The sequence below is a fragment of the Vicia villosa genome, unplaced genomic scaffold (genome assembly GCF_029867415.1).
Source record: "Vicia villosa cultivar HV-30 ecotype Madison, WI unplaced genomic scaffold, Vvil1.0 ctg.000474F_1_1, whole genome shotgun sequence".
In the NCBI taxonomy this organism is placed as follows: domain Eukaryota; kingdom Viridiplantae; phylum Streptophyta; class Magnoliopsida; order Fabales; family Fabaceae; genus Vicia; species Vicia villosa.
This window is the reverse complement of record NW_026705228.1, coordinates 462,119-487,996: the sequence shown is the minus strand read 5'-3', so window position 1 is coordinate 487,996 and position 25,878 is coordinate 462,119. Positions and strand designations below refer to the sequence as shown.

Below are 25,878 nucleotides of genomic sequence, written 5' to 3'. Positions count from 1 at the left end.
AAGATCAGAAAAACACCGATTAAGATTTATAAAGCAAACTTTATACAACTAGTAGAAAGAGTAACAAACATCCATGTGTTTAGAGTAATTAATATACAAACTCACAAAATTAGAAATACAAAGAGAAGAGAAGAAGAGGAACCAAACATTTCTTGGTTTGTCAACTCCGATCGATGAGAAATTCGACCTCCGATCATCCGATTACAAGCTCCAATGGTGTTTCCAAGCTAAATCTACCCAAAAATGACCTAGGATGAGTTGGAGTTCAAAAATACCCAAAACATAACCTAAAAAATCTGATTTTCGCCTATTTATGCAATTTTGAGTTCTGTACAGCGCGCGTCGCGCGCAAAAGCGCGCATCGCGCCCAACCTGCTGTCATGAAAAAGCAGCTTTTAGTAAAAATGACGTAATTTGAGAACCGTAACTCCGATTTGCGTCCGGTTTGAAGCGTTGGAAAGATTATTCAATTTCCCATCTAACAATGACAACATATTAACAAAATTGGTGATTTATTATTCTTTGGTTTTGAGCTTTATTCGCTGACGAGTTGGTTTCGTTGCTCAAAAACACGCATTTGAAGCCGTGTCTTCGACACGTTATTGCTCATGCTCCAAATACGCCTCAATACCTACAAAATGAATAGAAAACTATCAAAAAGTATAAAAGTATATGAAAATACATCTTTTCACAAAGTATACGTATTTATACACAAAACGGGGTATTATTCAAACGGTATTAACAAAAAGTATCGATAAGTGCAACAAAACATATATACAAAATAAGTACATTTTTGCACTTATCAAACTCTCCCCAACTTGAATTTGTTTATCCTCAAACAAGGCCAAACACTCAAATCGCAAAATTAAAAATCCAAAGAATCAAGAATCAACAAGATTTGGAAAAACTTAACAATTGTACGGTTCAAACAAAAACGCACAAACAAAGTAAACACTTACCACAATCCTACAATGAACATGAAAATGAAACGAATCCTAAGTACAAAAATCATACAAAACATTCTAAAAGAAAACAAGCTCAATCACGAATCACGCCTAGCAAAAACTCATCGGTAGATGAAAAACACCGAAAGGTGAGGACTTTGAACACTCATCCAACAATCTTGCAAACAAAAGAAAAAATTATGCGTTCATCTAAAAATAGTATTGAAAATGCAACGACATGAATCACAAGGGCTTTCAAGGTTGTAATGTGGCTCGGTTAACAAACAAGTGATAAGTCCTAAAGCTAATCGAAACAAAAACTTTCCTAAACCTAAGGGAGTAATTACTTCCACAAAGTTTCAAACAATACAATTCCAATCCAACTTTCTTCTTCATCACAAGTTTCACACCAAACACAAAACTTATTAGCACACTCTTATTCATACTCTTTTTGTTATTTTCTTTTTCAAATTTTTTCTCTTTTTTCTTTCTTTTTCTTTTCTTTCTTTTTCACATTTTTTTCTTTCTTTATCTTTTCTATCCACAACCGCATACCAATCACAACATAAGTAGATAAACATCCTCTCCCCAACTTGAATTCAACCACAACATAAAGTGAATACTCCCTACTTTCTAAGGCAAGGCAAAAATTCAAACTATAAATCATAATTGAGGGTTCAAGAAAACAAAGAATCAACATCCATACACAAATGAAAACCAGACGTTCATAGACAAGCATTAAGCAAAAACAATATGGATATTGACCAAAGGCTCAAAGGAGTTACTAATGGTCACACACTCACAAGAAGAATTGATATTTGGCTATGGTAGTTGTGCTCAAAATCAAACAAGTGCCTTGATCACTTTCGTTCATTCACAAAACCAATACAAATGAAAGATTAAACATAATAATATCCAGTTAGAACAAGAAATGTCGATCTCCCGCATATATACACAATGGAAAGCCACCTCACATTTATGGTAAAAAGGGAAAACTAGTTGTGATTCAAGTCATGAGCAAGTTATGCAAAAAGAATGAGTAATATGAAATGTGCACTAATGAAAAGTCTCATAAACATTCTATGCTATAGAAAGCGATAAACGAGTACCTTGCGACGTACAAATTTTAACAATCATTACCGCACAACTGGCATGTTGAATCTATCACAATCGGAGAATTACCAAATGCGACTCCAAGTAATCGGGCCAAAATTTGAGTCTAAACAACAAAAAAAGAATTAAAAAATAAAACTATAAAATACTATACTATAAAGCCTTGGTGTAAGTGAGAAAAAGGCTAGCCAAGTGAACCATTAAAAAGAATTCATTGGCCAAAAGTTACAAGGCGCGCGGCGCGCCCTCAAGACCGCGCGACGCGCGCAAAGTTCTGCCAAACCAAGCTCTTCAACTCCCTGGCCGTGCGACACGCCTTATTCGTGCGCGACGCGCGCTACACCAGAAAAAGAAAAACCAGTGCAGCAAAACACAAACCACGAGCAACCTTCACTTATCACCTGCACTACTCATTTACAGCAAAATAAAACCGTTGGGGTGCCTCCCAACAAGCGCTTGTTTTACGTCGTAAGCTCGACGCCTTTATTGTGCATGGTAGTAGCTTCCTCTACGATACGTCAACGCTCTCGCCTCAACGCAACCTAAAGAAAGTGTCCTAAGAATACACTTGAACAAAAGTTACGAAACAATAAAATTTACAGCAAAACTTAAACAACCCATATGTGCACATACTCAAACATTAAGAAAAACACAATTAACAACAGAATGGTGAAATTGACTAAACAAGTTGAAACTTGGAGATATGTAATTTTAAGAGCTAATCCGAGTTCAACTTGTTTAGTCCGTTTACCAAAAAAAATGAAACAAGTATAACTATACACAAATACACAAGTATGAGTCTAGGCACAAAATATACGATATTCACAAAACTCAAAACCAAAGAAACTATCGCAATGCGATTCAATAAAAACACTAATCCCCGGCAACGGCGCAATTTTGTTTGAGCGGTAAAGCGGCAAGCAAAAAAAGTTTTGGACGTATTTATCTGGGAAATTATCGTGTCCACAGAGATTAGTGCTACTGAACTGCCGTTCGACGGATTCTGAGTTCTTGAGTTTGGGTTAAATGGGTTTTAAGTAAACAAGGAAAATATAACATATGAACATAAAAAGAATTCATTCTTGATAGAGAACAACTTATCTGGTTTGAATCTAAACTACTCTTCACAAACTTAGATTTATCACTCCGCCGTACTCAATCTACAATACTCATCAGAATCACCACATATCCCTCACATCAATGTCCATTTCTGCAACACCGACGAGAGTTCAACTATATTGCTCTTTCAATGATGTCTCTGTGAAGGCAAGCCTCTACAACACTATGTTTTGATGAAGACAACTATCATGAGTATACATCAATAAAGGATGAGCAAAAAGATCAAATTAGATATGGATCAAGATTGCAACTTTCATGGAGATTAGCTTTGATTGATTGATCTTCATGTCATTATGGTACAAGCTAATTTCTTTTACATTGGTACTACTTAGTGCTCAAAAAAATCATATAAAACTTTCATACATATGCATGCCCAAACTCATATATGCATGGCATAAGTTTCCAACCTTGAAAAACATGCATTTTTACTTTTTGAGTTGAGGTAACCGGTTACCAACATTCATGTAACCGGTTACATTGCTGGCAGTAGCTATTTATGGGCATTTTTGCTTGATGTAACCGGTTACATCATTTTAGGTAACCGGTTACATGATCGTGTTTTTGAATTTCTGGGCTGTAACGTAACCATGTAATCGGTTACATCATTCACGTAACCGGTTACACCTGAACCAGTGGCAACTTTTCATATTGAATCTGTCCCAAACGAATCTATCTTTTAAACCTTTAACCATTGCATTGTTCTATCAATATGCAACCATTCTAAGAGGCATATAGTCACCTATATATACTATACATTTCAGATTTTATTCCTCACCTCTTTCATTACAATTTACCACCTTTTTGATCATATATTTTCATCATATATTTTCATACAAGTGTTTCATACTTGAACTTTCATTGAAACTTTTTCTACACATTGTTAGAAAAGTTTCTCATTCATACATAAACACTTGAGCACTATTATATCATTGTAAATTGTCTTGCTTGAAAGAGAAGATCAATCTTATAGATTGATATATGTCATCAACTTTATCACTCAAATATTTTCCAGATTTGTTTTGTAAATTCTTGTTGTCTAGGATTGTTGGAAACAAGTTAGTAGAAAGGAAAGGATTGTTTTCTTGTTCTACTTGGTTGGTTGTTCTTGTTGTCCAGGATTGTTGGAAGCAAGAAAGTCATTAAGGGAGGATTATTCTCTTAATGTACTTAGTGAAAATCCAAAAGGATTGTTCTTGGTGGTTTTGTTAGAAGATTGTAGGAGGAGTCTTAGTATAGGCTTGTACAAAGATCTAACAATAGTAAAATCTCTTTCATGTTGAAAGGGGACTGGAGTACTCTCGGATTGTGAGGGGAACCAGTATACATCATTGTGTTCTTTACTTTTCCGCATTTTACCGCTTTCATCACTATTACCAAGAAAAGAAAAGAACCATTCAAAAATCTTCAAATACTTAACCAAAAATAAGTACAAGTATTCTAAAACCGGATAAATCTTCAAAATCCTAATTCACCCCCCCTCTTAGGCATATCTGATACTTACAGTCTCAATCGATCGAACAACACAGAGACATTAAACTTAGATATTATGTGGATGTTAACCCCAAACCCTATGTCTAGAATCTAGAACTAACAGGTACTCTCCTAATCAAGATTCACGAAGCATATTTCTATAACAACATAAATCCGAAGCGATTAAGCAAAAAGATCAGAAAAACACCGATTAAGATTTATAAAGCAAACTTTATACAACTAGTAGAAAGAGTAACAAACATCCATGTGTTTAGAGTAATTAATATACAAACTCACCAAAAGAGAAATACAAAAAGAAGAGAAGAAGAGGAACCAAACATTTCTTGGTTTGTCAACTCCGATCAATGAGAAATTCGACATCTGATCATCCGATTGTAAGCTCCAATGGTGTTTCCAAGCTAAATCTACCCAAAAATGACCTAGGATGAGTTGGGGCTCAAAAATACCCAAAACATAACCTAAAAAATCTGATTTTCGCCTATTTATGTAATTTTGAGTTCTGTACAGCGCGCATCGCGTCCAACCTGCTGTCATGAAAAAACAGCTTTTAGTAAAAATGACGTAACTTGAGGACCGTAACTCCGATTTGCGTCCGGTTTGAAGCATTGGAAATCTTATTCAATTTCCCATCTAACAATGACAACATATCAACCAAATTGGTGATTTATTATTCTTTGGTTTTGAGCTTTATTCGTTGACGAGTTGGTTTCGTTGCTCAAAAACGCGCGTTTGAAGCCGTGTCTTCGACACGTTATTGCTCATGCTGCAAATACGCCTCAATACCTATCAAAAAGTATAAAAGTATATGAAAATACATATATTCACAAAATATACGTATTTATACACAAAACGGGGTATTATTCAAACGGTATTAACAAAAAGTATCGATAAGTGCAACAAAACGTATATACAAAATAAATACATTTTTGAACTTATCATATATCATAATCATCAAAATCCTTCATATTTATGATTTTCATGTTTTACATGTTACTGCATTTTAATGTGAATAGATGATAATAATGTGTTCCCTAGGTCATTTAGAACAGGATTGGATGCTTACATGAGGGTTTGAGTGAGTTGTTGCATAAGTGCCATGGTTAGGGCTCCGAGCTCCCTTGGTTCGAATCTCCATGTACACGCCGTTTTAGGACAAACAAAGGCCACCATTGAATTCTCCATAGTCTACTTATGTAATCTGGGCACTTTGTTTTTTCTTTCAGATCGTTTTCTTGCAGGTTTCCAATTTGCAAGTTGTTGCTACGAAATAATCGTAGCTAATTCGCAGCGAAAACGAAGCAAAACTGTAGCTATTTTTAAAGCCAAAACGAAGAGGAAGGTGAACAGTGGCGTGGAATATTTGACCACACGTGTGGCGCCTGCATTGGCCAGTCAAACGATCCAGATCCTCTCTCCACTTGTGATTGGTTCGCGTAGTATACAAGGGACTCAGGCTGACTGTTTCTTTGACTTTTCACAATTTTCCCCACTTTTTAATATTTATTTAATTTTGTTTGGTTCATTATCAGCTTAAACGTTCAGCACAGTTGGCCATACAGCTTGTCCAAAGATTTGAAAGGCAAAGGGGGTGGGATCGAGCCTTGCCTCCTGCAATATTTTTTTCAATTATTTTGCTATGTGTGATTCGCAGGTGCAATGTAGCCGATCAATAGGCGCGTATGATGCACCCTCACATATCTACCTTTAGATCCTCACGCAGCTTGATCCGACGCCCCTGGAGAGGCGCCTCCACCATGTTCCCTCAGGATCTCCTCACACTGGATCACATGTTGTGGGCTGACCTTCATTATTGGGCCTGGACATCTTGCTATTCACACCGCGCCTTTTATTTTTTGTACCCCAGGCCCATTTATTTCTTTACTTTATTTCTTTCTCTTTTCTTATTTTTATTAACCTCTTTTCATTAGCCATTAACTTAGTTTTTAGGCCATTTAACTTAGGTTTAGGTTTTTAAGCCAATTAGTTTTTAGCTAAAATAATTAATTAGATTAATTAGGGTTTTTTAGCCAAGATATTTAATTTGATTAATTAGATTTTTAAGCCAATTTAATTAGTTAGATTAATTAGGTTTTTTAGCCAACTTAATTATTTAGATTAATTAGGTTTTATAACCAATAATTAAGTAATTAGTTTAGAATTAGGGTTAATTAACTAAATTTAATTTACTTTTAGGTTAGGAGTAATTAAAATTAGTTAGGTTTCTACCTTTTAACCCTAATTTCTTCTTCCGATCTTATTCTCCCTCTCAAACTCTCAATGATTATCGCATGTTTGTTTATCTATTTGTTTAAACTATTTCATTTGCATTTAAATTCTAGAAATCAATGTATACGTCGCAAGGGTACTTTTGTAATAGCGTAGATTTATTTTTTGCACATTTACTTTCCGCATTCCCCATTTTTGGTTATGTATCCCTAATCCTCGAAGCCTTGTAATAGTTGTAGGTTATATTTCCTGTCTTTTACTGCTATTATTATTAACTATATGTGTGGTTAGTAAAATAGGGCGTGAAAGGAATTTGACGGAATGAACCTAGCTGACTTTAATTCCAGATAATATATCCGAATCTAACACACTTCCCACACACTCACCTTTAGGGTAACCCCCTCTTGTTGCCTTCAATTAAATGGTCATGTCCCTCGAGTGTAGGGATACCTTTAGCAAGTTGCCTACAATTCAAAATCATTATGTCCCTCCGTTTTAAAGATCATGGTCCCTTCGATGCTGCCTTCGGTTAAAATGATCTCTTCCCTCGATTAAATGATTATAGTCCCTTTGAAAGCTAAGGTATCCCTACAAGTTGCCTTCGATGACCATACGATGATCCTTCGATGTCCCTTTACGTCCAATGAAAGGACTATCTGCCTAACAATTGGTATGGATAGTCCCTTTCCTAAAAACGAAAGACTTTAAGAATAGGATATACCTTACAAACTTAGGGTAGGTAGTTCCTAATTGCTTTCTCATAACAACTCTTCTAATACTTTTTGCACCTCACTTTTTCAAAAAACATCTTTCAAGACACATACTTTGTATATATTTGAATGATGAATCATTACAAAGTCAAGTTCTTTTACAAACTGTTTTTCTAAACACACACCGCACTCTCAAACAATTCAAAACAAATCAAAGTGAGATAAGCAATTAAGAGCCCATGGATAACCATGGATACAAAGGGTGCTAATACCTTCCTTTTGTATAACCTACCCCCCGAACTCAAAATATTTTAAAGGTATTTCCTGTTCTTTTTGCCTTTCCAATTGGATAAAATAAAAGTCGGTGGCGACTCTTGCTATCCACACATTTTAAAAATTCAGTTCTCCCATCGTGTTACAATAGGCTATTTTTGGGAACTGGTTAATTTTTGGCCACCCTTAGGGTTGTTCTTGGGAACCTGAAGGCAGAGGATATTTTCTTGTAACTCATTTGTAATCTCTTGTAACAAGTTTCTAACTATAGTAAATTGGAGAGCTGGTCTCTCCCCTAGAGTAGATCGTTTGATCGAACTGGGTAAACAAGCCTTCATCTTTTTTCTCGCCTTATTCTCTTATATTATCTGTGTTCGAATTATTATTGTTTTAGACCATTTATTTTGGTTGCTATTATTCTTTGTCTCACAAATTGATATTGAATTTTGTCGTAATTCACAGTAAGATTCACAATATTAATGATAGCTATAAGATGAGTTATGCCCTTGATATTCATGATGAGACCAAGCATTGTACCATGTTTGGACTTAATGTTATATGACATCTCCAAAAAAACCATAAATATCCTTGGGAATTTTTTGATATGTATCTTTGAACACACATCATCATATTTATTCCAAAATTTTGTTCGAATATGCATCTTCGAATATTTTTGGGGATAATTCTTGGATGCATCTCCGAAAATACCGCCTGAACTCATTTTCCCAACGTTTTTCAATGAAAATTATCATTTATTCATTCGGTGATATTTTTGGATATGCATCTCCAAAAATGTCAAGCGGGAAAATGAATATATCCCCACCTTGCATGATCATCACTCTCATACCTTCATTCATCCTCTATAACTTAAAATCCTTAAAAAAATCTTTTACTCTCAATCATTTTTTGACTCTAACTCATAATTTATGCGTTTTATCACATCAAAGGGAGCAAAAGAAGATGCAGTTTAAGATAAAGTTCATTTATTTCATCCCTCACTGCTTGCATTATTCTTGTTTTTGAGCTGAAAAACATACGTTGAGCCGGAGATGTATCTCCAAATTTTCCGGTTCAATTTTTTTTTACAATTTTTCTGTTTTGTTTTGAGTTAGGTATGATGCACTCGGATATATTTCCCAAAGTTGCTGTAAATATCGATGCAAAACCTAATAAAGTGAAGGAAGATGTTAAACACGATGAGGTGAAGGACGATGTGAATGAGGTGAGGAACGATGTTAAATCGGATTCTCATAGCTATATCGTTTAAATATTAATTGTGACTTAATCATTAGATCTCATTAAACACAAAGACATTATTCTTGTTTAGAAGGATAACATTAAAGCATTGAGACTATTATGTAGAGACTGATGATCATATCTCATGGATCATGGATAAAAAGTTATCAAGTCTTAACATATGTATGAATATCAAGAGTAATATTTATACTGGATGGACCCGTTATAAGAATACTACATCGAATATTATGCAAAATGTCATAAGTTACTCTCATAGTGATAATGAGATATACCACCCTTCAACCTAAAATGACTATGGACCTTAGATGTGGAGTCGAGTACTTTATTGCTGATCAAACTTTGTCTATAACTAGATGACCATAAAGACAGTTGATAGTTACTCCACAAAGCATGTTGAGGGACATGAGTGACCTAGATGGAATGTGTCCATCCTGAGTAGTAGGATAAATATCTAAAGGCCTAATATTGAACTGGACAAGGGTAACACGATCTATGCCTTGTGTTCAATATAGACATAAGAACAAAAAGGTAATTGTACACACAAGTATCATCACCAAAATACTTTGTCAGATCACATGAAATTTTGTGACTTGGATAGCAGTGATGTGTCGTTAGATACCACTCACTGTTTATTATATTAAATTTTCCAAGCACCACAAAAGGTAATTGTTCTATCACTAATCCTGCATATTTCTTAAGGATCAACTAAAGGGAATTTTTTTTCTGTTGCATTTTGAATCTCTATTTCCCTTCAGTGGTATTAGAGCAACTTATGAAACCATGTCTCGGATAGCTGTTTATTTTATGTACTTTCTATATTAATTTGATTACAACACAAAATTAATTAAATAATAATTGAGTAATTAAATTTTAGCATCATGTTGTGTATGATTTGGATGATTCGATGTTGACCATGTTTTAGAATCCGACTTCTTTAAAGTGAAACAGCGATACGTCAATCATCTATTAGTTACAAAAATATGATCGATATATATATGTATATATATATATATATATATATATATAGGTAATCCTGGTGCGACCATGGTATATTGGATATATTATTTCTATTTCGTCCATTCAATCACGTAATGATTGTGTTTCTTTTGAACGATCAATGTTCGTCTACTTGGTAATCTGACTTTAGTATGGTGAAGCAATGATATTTTGATTAATCATACTGAATTATTAATCATTATGTTTTATTCGTATGAAGTTGTTGCATTAGGGTTCATGACAGCAAAAGGGTTATGCTCTTAAGAGTTATTCGATTAGGGTTTGTGATTGCAGAAACATTGTGCCTTAGGGTTTGTGGAAAGCATTAAGTGTTGATGCGAAAAATGACGCCAATTCCAAATGAATTGTTCATTAAAATTTTGCATCGGGGCGCTACCCCTAACAATCTCACAGGGAGCGCTGCCCCTTGATCGGACAGTGGAACCCCTAACTAACTCTGCGTAGTGTGATCAAATCCAAAAAATTTAATTTGATTTATTTAATTAACAAAATTTAATAATGATAATAATAAAATGTGTTTATTATTGTTGTCTCGTGGTTATTGGTTTTGGTCTTAGTTTTCCTTTATTTTGTTTTTGGGATTTTAAATACGACTTGCGTGTCGTTGCTTTCCTTTTAATCTCTTTATTATAATATAATTAAGAAAATAAGAAGACAAGATCAAAGAAGGACAACCATGGAGAACTAGCTTGGAGAAGCATATAATGTTATTTGGTTTAGCTTAGGTTCTCTCATTGGCTTGAGAGAACAAATGCGATATGGGCCATAACTATGTCATTTTATATGTATGTAGATGGATGTGAATGTATGTTAATGCATGTGAGAGATAATTTATATGATAAGTAAGCCGGTGGGACCAAACTAATTGCAAATTCCCTCAAAATGAATATTAAGTTTATGTTTTCCAAGTTTTAGCATCCATCAAGAATATTATTGAATAATGTAGGTTTCGCCTATTGCGATGTGCATGTTCTTTATTAGTAAGGTGAGATGGGATAGATGTAATACCCAATTGCTAAAATATTGGGTTGAATTTAACTAAAAAAATTATAATATTATATACGTTTAGAAGCAAGAGTTGGGAACGATCAATATAATGGATTAAAGTAAGGAGTTATTCACCCAATAAAAATATTCGAGAGATGTATTAGATACAATTGGAAGAAGTTCTTACCTAAATAACCAAGTTTTAGGTAATCAACCTAATGCTGACTTAAAACAAAGTGAAATATGGATCTCGAATCTAATGGTGAGGATAATTTGGTTAGAGTAAAATAGTGGGATCATATTTAATTAAAGCATAATTGAATATTTTGGTTTTAATGATACTTACATTTTCAAATTTTTTTATGTAGATTACCATGACAGCAAACACCTCTAACAATATTTTGCAATCAATCCTTGTTAAGGAAAAATTGTACATGAAAAATTTTTTTGGATTGACACCAAAACCTGAGGAATGTCCTCAAACATAATGAAAATTTTCTTGACCAAACTATTAGAGAACACATATAACTTCCGGGGCACACAATCATGCTATAGATGACAATTTTCATGAAGGTGCATTAATTGGTGGCTTCAATAGAGTGTTATGGGTTTGTACACACCATCAGGCCATTGTTTTTTACATAAGACTTATCACATTATTGTTTTCATGTCTTTTAATAAAAAAACTACTTCAAATTTAAAGTTTATTATTTCTTAAACTTGTATTGCATTTTATTGGAAATCTTATTACATTTTCTCTACTCAGTGATGGGCAGGTATATGGTCGTTAGTCTTCATATTTTGAAATTACACTTATGATAAAAAAATTACAAAATAAGTGAAGACATATTCTAGTATGCATGGTTTTAAATTGCGGTCCGCAACCGCTATTGCACCGCAATATTATAGAGGCGGCTCCGCAACTGCATCGGACCACAATAGTCGTGTGAATTTAAAATTACACCTTCGAATGTATTAAGAACTACATAAGACAATTTTAATTATGTTTCTTCAAGTATTTTCATTAAAAATCAAATTATTAGAATCCTAAAACTCTATTTACTTCTTATGTAATGAAAAAACTTAAAATTAAGTGCTTTTCAACATTATATTTCAAACACCTCACTATAAAAATTTACACCGCAACGGCCGCAATGCGCATCACAACAACCGCAATGACCGCAATCGTAACACCGACAACCGCATCCGCAACCGCAACCACAATTTAAAACCATGCTAGTATGTATAATAAAATTACCTAAAAATTTATCATACTAAAATTGCATATTCTCAATTCCACATATCACTCAACAACTCTTTCATTATTTTGAAGCATCTCAACAACCTGGCTCATATTTGGCCTAATATCCATATCTTCCTCTACACAGTCCAAAGCAACTCTAGCCAAAATTTCCATCTTACTTAAATCACAACTTGTCCCTATTGCAGGATCCAAAATTTCTTTCACCCAACATGCACTCCTCTTTTTCTCTCTAACCCAACGTATCAAACTTCCATTATATGCCATTTCTCCATCATCTCCTTCTATATTCATCATTGTTGGATTCTTTCCAGTTATCATTTCCAACACAACAATCCCATAACTATAAACATCAACTTTAGATGTTATTGGTAAATTGAAAATCCATTTAGGAGCCATGTATCCTCTTGTTCCTCTAATCATTGAGAATGTTGAATTATTATTGAGATTGTTTCTATTTTTCAGCTTAGACAATCCAAAATCTGCTAACTTGGGCTGAAAGTTAGAATCAAGAAGTATATTTTGTGGTTTTATATCACAATGCAAAATCCACTCCAAACATTCTTCATGTAGATATGCTAGAACTCTAGATATTCCTAAAGCAATATCATACCTTTTACTCCAATCAAGTGTGTTGGTTTTAGATGAAAGGTTTTCAGCTAAAGAACCATTTTCCATGTGCTCATATACCAAAATTTTATGCTTACCTTCAACACAATATCCCCACATTTCAATCAAGTTCATGTGATTAAGCTTTCCTATGATGCTTACCTCAGCTTGAAACTCTCCTTCTCCTTGTTTAGCTTCATTCAATCTCTTTATTGCAACATCTCTTTGATCTGGCAATGTACCTTTATAGACAACCCCTCCTCCACCTCTTCCAATCTCATTGATAAAATTATTTGTAGCTACCTTCAACTCAAAGTAACTATATCTTCTAAATCCCAATAATGCATGATCATAGCTATTTTGGTTTGCACTAGCCTTTTTCTTGGTTTTAATTAAACAAACCCAAACCACAACAAAGTAAACAAATTCTAAACCACCAGCTGTAATTGAAGTCCACAGAAAAAACCTCACCAAATTGTTTGTTGGCTTTTTGACATAGTTTTTGTATAGCTGCACCAAACAAACATGATCTTTCACACTCACAAACTCTTGTTTTGAGAAGTTCTTACCTTTTGGAAGTCTTAAGTAAGTTGTTCCTGGAAAACTTGGTGAATGTCTCCCATTCAGTAGTTCTAGCTTTGTATAGCATTTGAAGATGTTACTGTCATCATCATATGTGTATTGGAATCCTATACAGTTACATTTTTTCAAACACAAATTCTTACAATCTTTGTAGGTAATATTTTGAATAAAATTACCATCATAGCCATATAGCTCAAAACCTCGTAATTTTAAAAAGGTAGACTCATTTCTTTTGCATGTAAAATTAAACATAGGTTCACAACCATAGGACCAATCGTTGTAGTTCTTCACTTTATATCCTGGCAAACAAGAGCATTCCTTACCCTTTTTAGGATCATAGCTACAAGTGCTATTTGCACCACAAAGTCCATGAATGATGCAAGTATTATATATTACTTGCCATGAAACATACCAATTTCCTGACAAGTTTTTTCGACTGTAAATTCGAATATTACCATCAGAATCCATCACTAATCTTCTTTGCAGAACTGTACCATAATCATTTGTGGAAAAAAAGTAATTATCTGATGAAATGAACTTTCCAAGAGAATCTAACAAAGCAATTCTACTACTATTGTAATTGAACCTTCCAGCTTCCCAACTTGACATCCAAGTTGGTGGCCAATATGTGCTTGAAACATCAGGACCATCATAATCGAGACGAAGAATATTATTATCGTCAAAGAATAACTTATAGAAGCCAGAAGAATAATTACTATAACTTCTTGAGGAAACAAGTTTAGTGTATCTAGTGAGAGGTTGATTTGGAAGGAGAGTATTTGTTGGAAAATCATAGCTTTGCCACAAGATGGTAGTTCCTTGAAGCTCACGTAACACAAGATTACCATCCTCTTTGAGATACAGCTCTAATGGAGCATTTGAAGCTGTGTTTGAAGACCAAGTGTTGAGTTGACCTGCATCAAGCAAGATGATGTTTCCTGTGTTTAAGAGGGAAAGCTTTGAGTGTTTACCTGTTGAAAATTAGAGGAGATAAAGTTAGATAGCTAGAACAATAGTACTATTTTAGTGCTATATATTGATATGCATAATACATAGATTGTAGTATTATGTTGTATGATAGTCAAATACCCCTCCATTCCAAAAGAGAAATGTTATTTTGACACTAAATTTAACATTACATCGTATTTTACTGTTCATCAATACGGTGAACAGTAAACTATTATAATAATAAATAATTTTTTAAAAATATTTTTTTTTAATTTTTAAATTAAGAGATATCAATATAAAATTCTGTGATTAACCAACTTCATAATTTTATTAACCAATATTTTATATTTCATTTACCAACTTTGTTTTACTACTAAAAATGATACTATCATCTGGGCGTTTAATAACCAACTTCATATCTTCATTAACTAACATTTTACTTTTCATTAATCAATTTTGTTTACTACTAAATTATTTTTAATATCAGTGTGTTTATTAATCAACTTCATTATTTCATTAACCGATATTTTACTTTTCATTACCAACTTTGTTTTGCTATCAAATTATTTTTAATATCTAGATGTTTATTAACCAACTTCAGCACTTCATTAACTAAGTTTTTATATTTCATTAACCAATATTTTTTTTCAATAAAAATCAATGTACATTTACTGTTCGCGAACACTGTTCATTAAAAAATAATAAAAAAACATTGTTCACCGTATAAATACGGTGAACAATGCATATAATGTCAAATTTGGGTGTAAGTGTGGTGTCAAGATAGCACACCTGATTCTAAAATATAAGATAAATAATAAAATTTAAGTTTAATAAAAAAATAAAAATATAATAATTTGATTAAGGTTTTTTATTTAAATATTTTGAAATAAATTGTTTAAGAAGATGTAAAATTAATTTTAATTGGTTTTTGATTAAAGATAAAAAAAGAGAAAGTAAATTAAATATAATTTGTATGTAATTTCACTTTGAAAAAATAAAATAAAGTTGATTGTTTTTACTTTTATTTTAGGACAATAAAAAAGTTTTTTTTTTTATTTTTAATATTTTGAGAAGGAAGGAGTAATTAACAAGGTCCATAAATAAAGGACTAAAAAGAAATGATGGAAAGTGCAGTCTCTCCACGTCACATGACTTCTTTTTTTTAAGTAAGGTACATGTGCTTATAGTATTTCAAAAGTAAATAAGTTTTAAATATAATTTTAATTCTTATCAAATTAAAATTTTCATTTTATATCCAATAAAAAAAAGTTTCTGAATTTTAGTTAACACACTATTTTTTCGTCAACAACTTCATCTTCAACCTCTCAATATAAAGAGCTTTGTGAAATCTACTTACTATAAATCCAAGGTTGTCATGATGGCAACCCTAGCCACATGTCACCTTGGTAGCAACCCTAAACACAAACCCTAATTGTATTTTTACTAATTTGTTCCTGCGTCAAAAATAAATAAATAATAAAATTAATAATAACAATAATAATAATAATTAAAATAATAATGATAATAATAATAAAAATAATAATTATACCTATATTATTAATATTGAGCCATAGCAATAAAAAAATATAATCATAATAATAATAATTATAATAATAATAATAATAATAATGGTAGGGATTAAATTATAGAAAATCATTTTAACAATCAAATTAATTTATGATAGAGAAGAAATAAAAAAATAAATAGAATTTTATAATAAATAATATATTATTTATTAAATAGACACAATAATAATAATAATAATAATAATAATAATAATAATAATAATAATAATAATAATAATAATGAGCTAGCTATATAAATAAAAATAAATAAATAATAATAATCAGGATTAAATTATACAAAAATTATTTTTACAATCAAATTAATTTATAAAAGAGAAGAAATAAAAAAACATAAATAAGATTCTAATATATTTTTTTGGAATCAAAATATATTTAAATTTTTTTATTATTATTATTATTATTATCAATTTAATGAATTGTAATTCCAAGGTTGTCATGATGAAAACTTTGGTAACATATTACAATTTTCAATTTTATATAATTCAACATTTCAAATTAATTATAAAATAGATTAAATTATTATAATAAAGTAGTTAAAAATTAAAACTATCCAAAATCTTGACAACATTTCATATTTTATATTTATACTTAAAAATATAAACGTGTTTAATTTTTAAAATCTTAATTTCATAGTTATAATACTTTTATCATGATGCATATAGTAATTAAATATTATTTTCGTGTTATCATTTAATTATAATTAAATATTAAATATTATTTTTATGTTATATTATAAAAAATATTATTAATATATTTTATTAGTATTATAATAATAATTATTCTTATTGCAGTTACTAAACATTAAATTAGTAACAATTATTATTATATATTTCATAATAGTTATATTATATTAAAATGATTATTAATATATTTCGGTTACTATTATAATAATTACTATTCTTATCACATATACTAAACATTAAATTAATAACAATTATTTTTTATTTTTTTGTCAAAAAGCATATCTTTATTAAAACCAAAAACAATGAAGTACACGCCGATCGCAAGGATCCCGGCTATCTAATAATTCTATTAGTACTCACATCAATGTGAGATCTAATCTTACTAGTAATAACAATTATTATTATATTTCATAATGGTTATACTATATTAAAATAATTATTTGTATATTTCGGTTACTATTATAATAATAATAATTGTTATTCTTATTCAGTTACTAAACATTAAATTAGTTACAATTATCATTTTATTTCATGTCTTTTAATATAAGTCAAAAGTCCAACAAATTTTATTTAATGTATTAATTTTAAAATTCAATATTAATTACTTCAACTCATTACTCTACCACTAATTCTACGTACTTCAACCGTTCAATCAACAAAATTCTAAAAAAAAAAAAAAAACTTCTCACGCTTAAATATTTTCTTTCTCTATTTTCAATACTATGTTTTGTCAGTTACTAATTCCAAGAACTCCAACTCCACTAATTAATTGTATTATTGCGTCCATTCACATTATCACATAATGATTTTAGTACAAATACATCTACACCCCATCTATTTTTCATATTCTCCAAAATTTTCAGCAGGTAAGTAACTTTTTTCTATTTTTCTTCTTCATCCCTGCCTTCTCTTTTGATTTTTAATTGGGTTTACTGTTTATTTTTATTTTTGAATTCTACAGACAAATATTGCACCGAGATTCGCCAAATTTCTGGTATAGAAGTTTTTGAATTTCTATTTTGCTTGATGAAAATGTGAGTATTTCATTTGTTGTTTATAACCTATCATGTGTTATTTCATATTTTACCAAGTTATTATATTTTCAATGTAATTTTTTCAACGTTCAAACATCCAAGTTTCAGTTAAACCGGCATTATTTGGTGATTTTAAGTCATCTTAAAGAGGACTCATACTATATAAGTTGCAATATATTATGTTACTAGAGAATTCACTTTGTGGCTAAAAACTTCCTCAATAAAAATTAATAACTGCATCATATTCCAGTGTAGTAGTGCAAATTTGAATTCGGTGTACTCTATTTATTTAATATTAAAAAAATATTTTTAGTCATTAAACTTCTAAGAAAAAAACTTTGTAATTGTTTCGATTGAGAATTTGATTTTTATTTTTATAAAATTTTGAAATCCAAAACTAAAATTAAATATGAATCATGTGACTTCACATGAACCATCATTATTTATGTGATTGTGTGAGAGAGGCTCACATCTAGATGGATCCATATTTTGAATTTGATTCATATCAATATTTTTTTGTTTTTGTCTTTGACAATGATAGATATATGCTTTTATGTTATTAATCCATAAAGAAGATTTTTAATTTTTTAAACGGCAGGTGACAAATCACTTTAAATATAAACTGAAAAACAATAAAAAATTACAGTAAAAAATAAATTAAAACCATTTATTATTATTAAAAATTATTATTATTATTATTATTATTATTATTGTTACATTAGACGTTGTTAATTCTATCAAATATTATGCGTCCTTTTATACTTTTAATAAATAAAAAAGATACTCTTCCAAAAATAAATAAAAGAATAAAAGGATAGAAATAAATGTGATTTATTTTATTTTGTATCAGTTTGTTCTAATTTTTAACCATAGACTCAAACACATATGATTAATTAATCGGTCTAATAGTAGTTACATTTTATCCTTAAATAGTTTTTTTCATTAACCACTAATTTCACCCACGTACAATGATTTTTTCATTAAAAAAATCACTCTGATTAACACATATATAATTTTTCATAAACTTAATTTTGTATTTATTTATGTAAATGTTAAAATGTAAAATAATTATTACTCTATAACCCTTTCATATAATAATAATTTTTATAACTAATTCAGAAATGCAATATTAATTCAAAAGATTGTTCTATTCAATTACACATATAACATATTTAATTTAACAAATGAATAATTTTTTTATTTAAACCGGTACTCCAATTTATAATAATTTTATACTATTATTTGAATGTACTCTCTCCATTTTTTTTTTATTATAGATTATTTTTAAAAAATTATAACAAAGTCATTTTACACGTCAATAAATTATTTATCATATTTTTTTATTATACTCTCAAATATTTATTATTAACTTTTCTTTCAATTTTTTAAATTCATTATTTCTATATCATCAATAAAAGATAATTTTATAAAAATTTTATCAATTTTTTTTAATATAATAATATAATAATAATTATCTATATATAATAATAGATAGAATAATATCATACTATTATATGTAAATTTTAATGCTATATTTTCATTCCAAATCTCAATCTTTCCTGGAAAAAAACAGAGTCTTCCTCTCTTGAATATTTAATGTTATATTTTCGTTCCAAATCTTAGTGTGATCCTCCAACCATATAAAATTTTAATTCCACTCTCGAATATAGAAATTGATATCATATATATCATAAGTATACAAAAATTAAAAAAATTAATGATCACTTTTCCTTTATATTTTATTAATATATATCATGGTTAAATTTGCGGTGGATGACGCCAATTACCACTTTAAAGGATTTTGTTAAAATGTAATTATCATTATCTTTAGTTGTTGACTGCATTTTATTATAATGAGTTTTATATTCTCATTCATATTTTTTTCTTTCAAGTCTCATGATGAATTTACTCTATAGTTTTATTTTGCTCAATTAAAAAAAGAGAAATGTATGTTTTCATGTTCTATTCAAATTTTGTGATATTTTTTCATGTTTTTGTATATGTTTCTATTGTACGGATACACCTATAACTTTGTATTTGATAAAGTATAAAGATATAAAATTTTGTTAATTTATATTCATTTTTGTTTTAAAAAAATAAATCATTTATCCATATTTTTGTCCCGTGCATCGCACGGGTGAAAGTACTAGTTGATCTGAAAAATCGTCATCTTTCTTCTCATATTTGTTCTCAAACCATGGTTGTCGTACGAAATTAGTTTGCGGTTTCATGTTCTCATTTTGTGCTTATATATGTTTTGTGTTTTTTAAAATGAAACCGTGTAAATATTGATGCTAAGGATTTATATATGTTTGAAATATAATTTTGTAGATGTATTTAAAAAATTTGATTTTTATGCTTCATTTTGTATCCTTGTGAATATCAATTTAGATGGATTGTATAATTTTGTGAAAGAATGTATTTAGAAAAATTTGATTTTTATGCTTCATTTTGTATCCTTATGAATTTCAATTTAGATGGATATTGTTGGAGGTATATGTAATCTTAGTTTACTACCATTAGGAATCAGAATATGTTAGACCAACCTAAATTTACTTATAGTCTGATTTATTTAAGGCTAGACTAAACCATTGCTATTTAATAAAAAAGTTTATGCTTAGATTTTTTTTAAAAGTCTATTTAATTGAATAGGATAGATTTGGATTATTAGAAAAATATATAAATGTCTTATAGATCGGCCTATTTATTCATATATATTAAAATTAAGCTAAATATGCTAACCTATATATGGATATATATTAGAAAAAAAAATCTAAATAGGTTGCATAGGCCAACATATAATGCTTCATAGGTAAAATAAACTATTTGAAAGACTTAATGTAAAATAGGTTTTTAAATAAACTTTCAGACCAAGTCAGACTTTTAAAAAGACTAGAGCAGACCAGGCCCAAAAAAAATTCTTTAGTATTGCTCAAGCCTTTAAGCTTTATTGTAAGCTAGGCTCAGGCCTTCCAAGGCCTAATCTATTTCCAGCCCTATGTACTATACATGAAAAATCAACTTACTTCTACTTACAAACATCAACGGTAGATAAAAGATAGTGGAGTATTAACCAAGATTTACTTCCGTCATAGGTAAAAGTCACATTTTTAGTTGACAATCAATTCAATTTACGTAATAGCTATTTTAAGTTAATAATGATAAAAAATAATACATATATGGCTTGTAGGAGGGTGGGGATTTGGTTTAAAATCTGCAGTGAAGGAGATATCATTTGGTTTGGGAACAAGAGTTGATTGCTTATCTCTTTTTGGTTATTCAGGAATTGACCATCTCTCTAGATAGAGACTGATGGTGATGACGACAAGATAATGATGATGTTTACTTTTAAACGTAGGTTTATACTGCCCTCATAAAGATTAATCTTACCATTAATTTTCCTTTGCATATAATGGACTTGATTGTTCCCCTTATCTGATTAGTTGATCCCTTTCTAAAGTGTATGTGTTCTCTTACCAAATTCTTCAAGAAAAGATTTTGACTTGGGAGAACTTGCTTTAGCGTAGTGTTAGAGTTAACCCATATAGGGTTCTTCACGTGCTTTGTGAGGTGGATCTCTAGAGTCGAATTTCCATTTGTTTATGCTCAATAGGTGGCAATGTCATTTGTAGTACAAGATATTTAGGTGGTTAATTAGTTCTTCTTAGTGTTTATCTCATTGGGTGGAATGTCTAAGATTAGAAGAGATATCTCTGTGATTTGGAATTCGATTGTGCATTTGATTTGGAAATTCTAACACGATGTATTTTTTATAGGTATATCTATTAACATGAAGAAGTGGAAGAAAGGACTTTTTCCTTGTTTGAAAATGATATCTTGGTAGATACGCAACCCGTTTTTGTACTTTTTCTAGATGACTTAAGAACCATATTATCTGTTTGATAGTCTTTGATCTAGTTCTTGGGCGAAGTTTTCTTGTTATCTTCTGGAAGGATTCCATTTTTGTCGATTGTGATTTTTTGGTGTTGAGATCTAACCTATTTTTGTTTTTCCAATGTGGTGGCTACTAGTTTTTTTTCTCTATTGGTGGTTGCATTGCAAGTTATTATTTTTCAGGTTTAAACTATTTGTTTTATAGTGGGTGACCTAGTACCTCTATTGTTTGTAACTCGTTTCGGTCTTTTGTACACTTTTTGTATCAAATCAATAACTATTATCAATGATATTTTCTCTCACCTTTTACACATTATTACAAATTTAACATGGTATTAGAGTCTAACGATCGGACCGCAAATAATCCACCATTTATATCCACATACTAAAGTCAAAAGTACTTTGTATGAGGAGGTGTATCAAGAAAATCTTTAACTCCACACTCATTACAGATGAAGTCTAAAAAGAGTTCATATAGAATAACTCTCTTCACCTTTCAAAGACGGTTTTGTATTCTAACATATGAAAACAATGTTGTCTAATTTTTTTTCTTCCTTTTTTCCTTTTTTTTTTTTGTAAACACAACCTCAAAGTAAGAAGAAGAAAAATTTTAAGTCTCAGAAGATAAAGAAAAAAAAAAGGGAAAAAATGAAGAAAAAAATAACTATATATTTTTACTACACACCATTCAAAATGATCATCAAATACATGCTAAAGGAGTCAAACTTAAGAGATATGGTCAATGCAACCTCATTAGGGAAATGAGTGGAACTGTATGAATAAAGAATAACAAGCTCACATAAAATACAAGTGAGCAAGACTATTGATACAATTCAAGTATCAAAAGCTACACACAAAACAAGAAACAACAAAGATAATGGAAAAAACTATAGGTCAAAAATGAACAAGCCACACCAAAATAAACTCCAAACAAGAAGTGGTCCTCTAAGAAATACACCATAAAGAAAAACCAAGATAGATTTTAAACCGACTGAACCACCAACATTGGATTAGAAATCACTAAGGGAATAACAAAGGACCACAATTATTATAAGCCAAAACTAAAATTTCAATCCGCTATTAATTAATTTAAAGAAAAGAATTCTAAAACATTACGTAAAAATGCAAGAATTCGATTCCCTATTAAAGTATCGTTTGGCCAAACGTGTTTCAATTGTAAAAATTATTTTTAAGTTAAAAGTTAAAAATAAGAGTTTTAGAAATAAAGTTAAAGCTGTTTGATAATATTTATAATTTTTCAATTTTAATTATTTCTTTTTAAATAGATCATTTAACATATATTTATAAAAATATTTTATTTAACATATAAATGAAATAATAAAAAAAAGTGAGAAAATAATAAAAATATAATTTTTCGTCTAAATTTAATATAGTTTTCGATATAAAATATTTACGAGTGAAAGTAGTAAATTTTGTTCATACTTTTTAAAATAACAAAATTATATATATATATATATATATATATATATATATATATATATATATATATATATATATATATATATGAGGAGGGATCAAATTACACCCGAAGAGTTACACCACGAGTTACACTCATTCAATAACTACATTTTGAATTAATATTTTTTAAATTCAACCGTTGGATTGAAACATAATATCATATAGATCATACCTATAAAGTTTGAGCTTAATCTATAATGATTTACTATGTCATTGAATTACATCAAAATTAATGTTATATGAAAGCTCATTTTGACGTTAATCTTTGGATATCTTGATCGTATAGTAAATCATTATAGATTAAGCTCAAACTTTATAGGTATGATCTATATGATATTATGTTTCAATCCAACGGTTGAATTTAAAAAATATTAATTCGAAATATAGTTATTGAACGAGTGTAACTTGTGGTGTAACTCTTCGGGTGTAATTTGATCCCTCCTCTATATATATATATATATATATATATATATATATATATATATATATATATATATATATATATATATATATATATATATATATATATATATATATATATATATATATATATATACACACACATGTGTGTGTTTTACTAAAAAAAAGGATATCATTAAAATAAAATACTACTATAATACTAAAAGATATGAAATATGTTAAAAAAAATTAAATCAATATTTTTTTTATAAATATTTGAAAATATGTGAAGAATTTTTTTGTGAACAATAATATATTGATAAGAGAACCCAAATTCTGACAACGAGATACAAAAAAGTCCCGGACTAAAAGTAGAAAGAAAAATTACACATCAATTGCATCTTACGATAAATAAAAAATAAATACTACTAAACTCTTACAAATGAAAAAAATAATATAAAAATAAAAAACATATGAAGATAATGTTGCCACGTAATGAATAATTTTTTTTTTTGAATTAGATAAAATAAAATAAAATCAAAAGAATTATGACAATGTATGATGGAATGAAAAATTAAAAAATAATTTTGATTCCCACAACTGCGATTGGGAGGGGGCTGAAACTACTTGATGTCAGAATTGATCTCCGAGTCGGACTAAATCGGTGGTAAAAATATATATAAACATTTAATTTAATTATTAATCATGTTAGAATTAATAAAGGATAAGCAGATTATATTAGGCAAAAGTTCAGAATACTAAATTTTTTGCATAAATATTAAAATTACCATTGACAGGTTGTTCACGGTTTGCCATCCAAACAATATTGTTAGGGTTGTGATTGTGCAGCTCTGTGAACCATATGGCAAAGGAAAATGCGTTCTCTCCAACTTGATAGAATCCAGCAGAGAATGTGCCATTTGAAGAAACAAGTACATCTTCTGCATGTTTCTCAACTGAGAGATAGGATCCCTTATTCAATGATGATAAAGAACATGAACATTGAAAACGAAATAACAAGACTAGGAATATGTATGAAGTTTTATAAGCCATAGTTGTTGTTGCAATTGCAATGTAATTAAGCTATATAATATACAGTTTATATATAGATGATTTAACAGAAAAGAACCAAAAGACGTTGCTTCCTGTAGATTGTTGTGTATGAACTTTTCAATGCTTGCCGCAGCCAGTCTTTGCCAGTCTTTTACACTAAGGACTAAGGACTATTGGGGTCGTCCCTATATAATTAATTTAATTAATTATTAAAAAATAAAGATATAGCTGAATTATAATTTTGATGTCTCAATTTTTAATTTTTTAAAATTTTGATTCCTTCATTTTAAAATTCGATTGATCTCTCCATTTTAATTTTTCTAGAATTTTAGTCACCTCTTTATTTTTATCTCATATTTTATGATGTGGCAATTAATTTGATGATGTGGCAGTTGGGCTAATTAAAATTCCATGTTATTTATAATTATTTTTATTTAATAATAATATAAATTATTTTATTTATTAAAAAATTAAATTATAATTTTGAAATTATTAATTTTTTTAAAAATAAATTATTTCTATATATATATATATATATATATATATATATATATATATATATATATATATATATATATATATATATATATATATATATATATATATATATATATATATATATATATATATATATATATATATATATATATATATATATATATATATATATATATATATATATAGGGGATGTATCAAGTAGGAGGGATTTTAAATAAGAGATAGGAGGATTCATTAATAACTATTGGATTTGATAAATGGTCTTGATGAACATTTATGGACTTAACTTCATCAAGATCATTTATCAAATCCAATGGTTATTAATGAATCCTCCTATCTCTTATTTTAAAATCCCTCCTACTTGATACATCCCCTATATATATATATATATATATATATATATATATATATATATATATATATATATATATATATATATATATATATATATGGCATATCATATGAGAATGACAAATTTATATGAGAATGTTGGAATGAATCTGAACCATTCAATTTTAAAATAAATGGTGGAGATTATGGATGAATCTTTTTTTTCTTTCTCCTACATCATTTATTACAAAATATAGGAGAGAGAAAAAAAAGATTCACCCATAATCTGCACCATTTATTTTAAAATTTAATAGTTCAGATTCATTCTCACATTCTCATATAAATATGTCATTCTCATATGATATGCCCTATATATATATATATA

General features: G+C 29.3%; 1 protein-coding gene across 1 annotated transcript; it reads right to left on the bottom strand.

Moving 5' to 3' along the window:
- Positions 1–12,440: 12,440 nt before the first annotated feature.
- Positions 12,441–24,665, bottom strand: LOC131628721 (putative receptor protein kinase ZmPK1). The gene is made up of 2 exons (XM_058899548.1): positions 24,401–24,665; positions 12,441–14,560 (listed from the first exon to the last, which is right to left on the bottom strand). Exons 1-2 carry the CDS (start codon positions 24,663–24,665, stop codon positions 12,441–12,443), a joined length of 2,385 nt encoding a protein of 794 aa, XP_058755531.1.
- Between the last annotated feature and the right edge of the window lie 1,213 nt (positions 24,666–25,878).

Excerpts from the sequence above, each read along its gene's own strand:
- LOC131628721 (XM_058899548.1), bottom strand. The coding sequence starts at position 24,665 with ATGGCTTATAAAACTTCATACATATTCCTAGTCTTGTTATTTCGTTTT. Across the intron at positions 14,561-24,400 it reads CCGTGAACAACCTGTCAATG|GTAAACACTCAAAGCTTTCC; the intron begins GTAATTTTAATA and ends AATTTTCAACAG.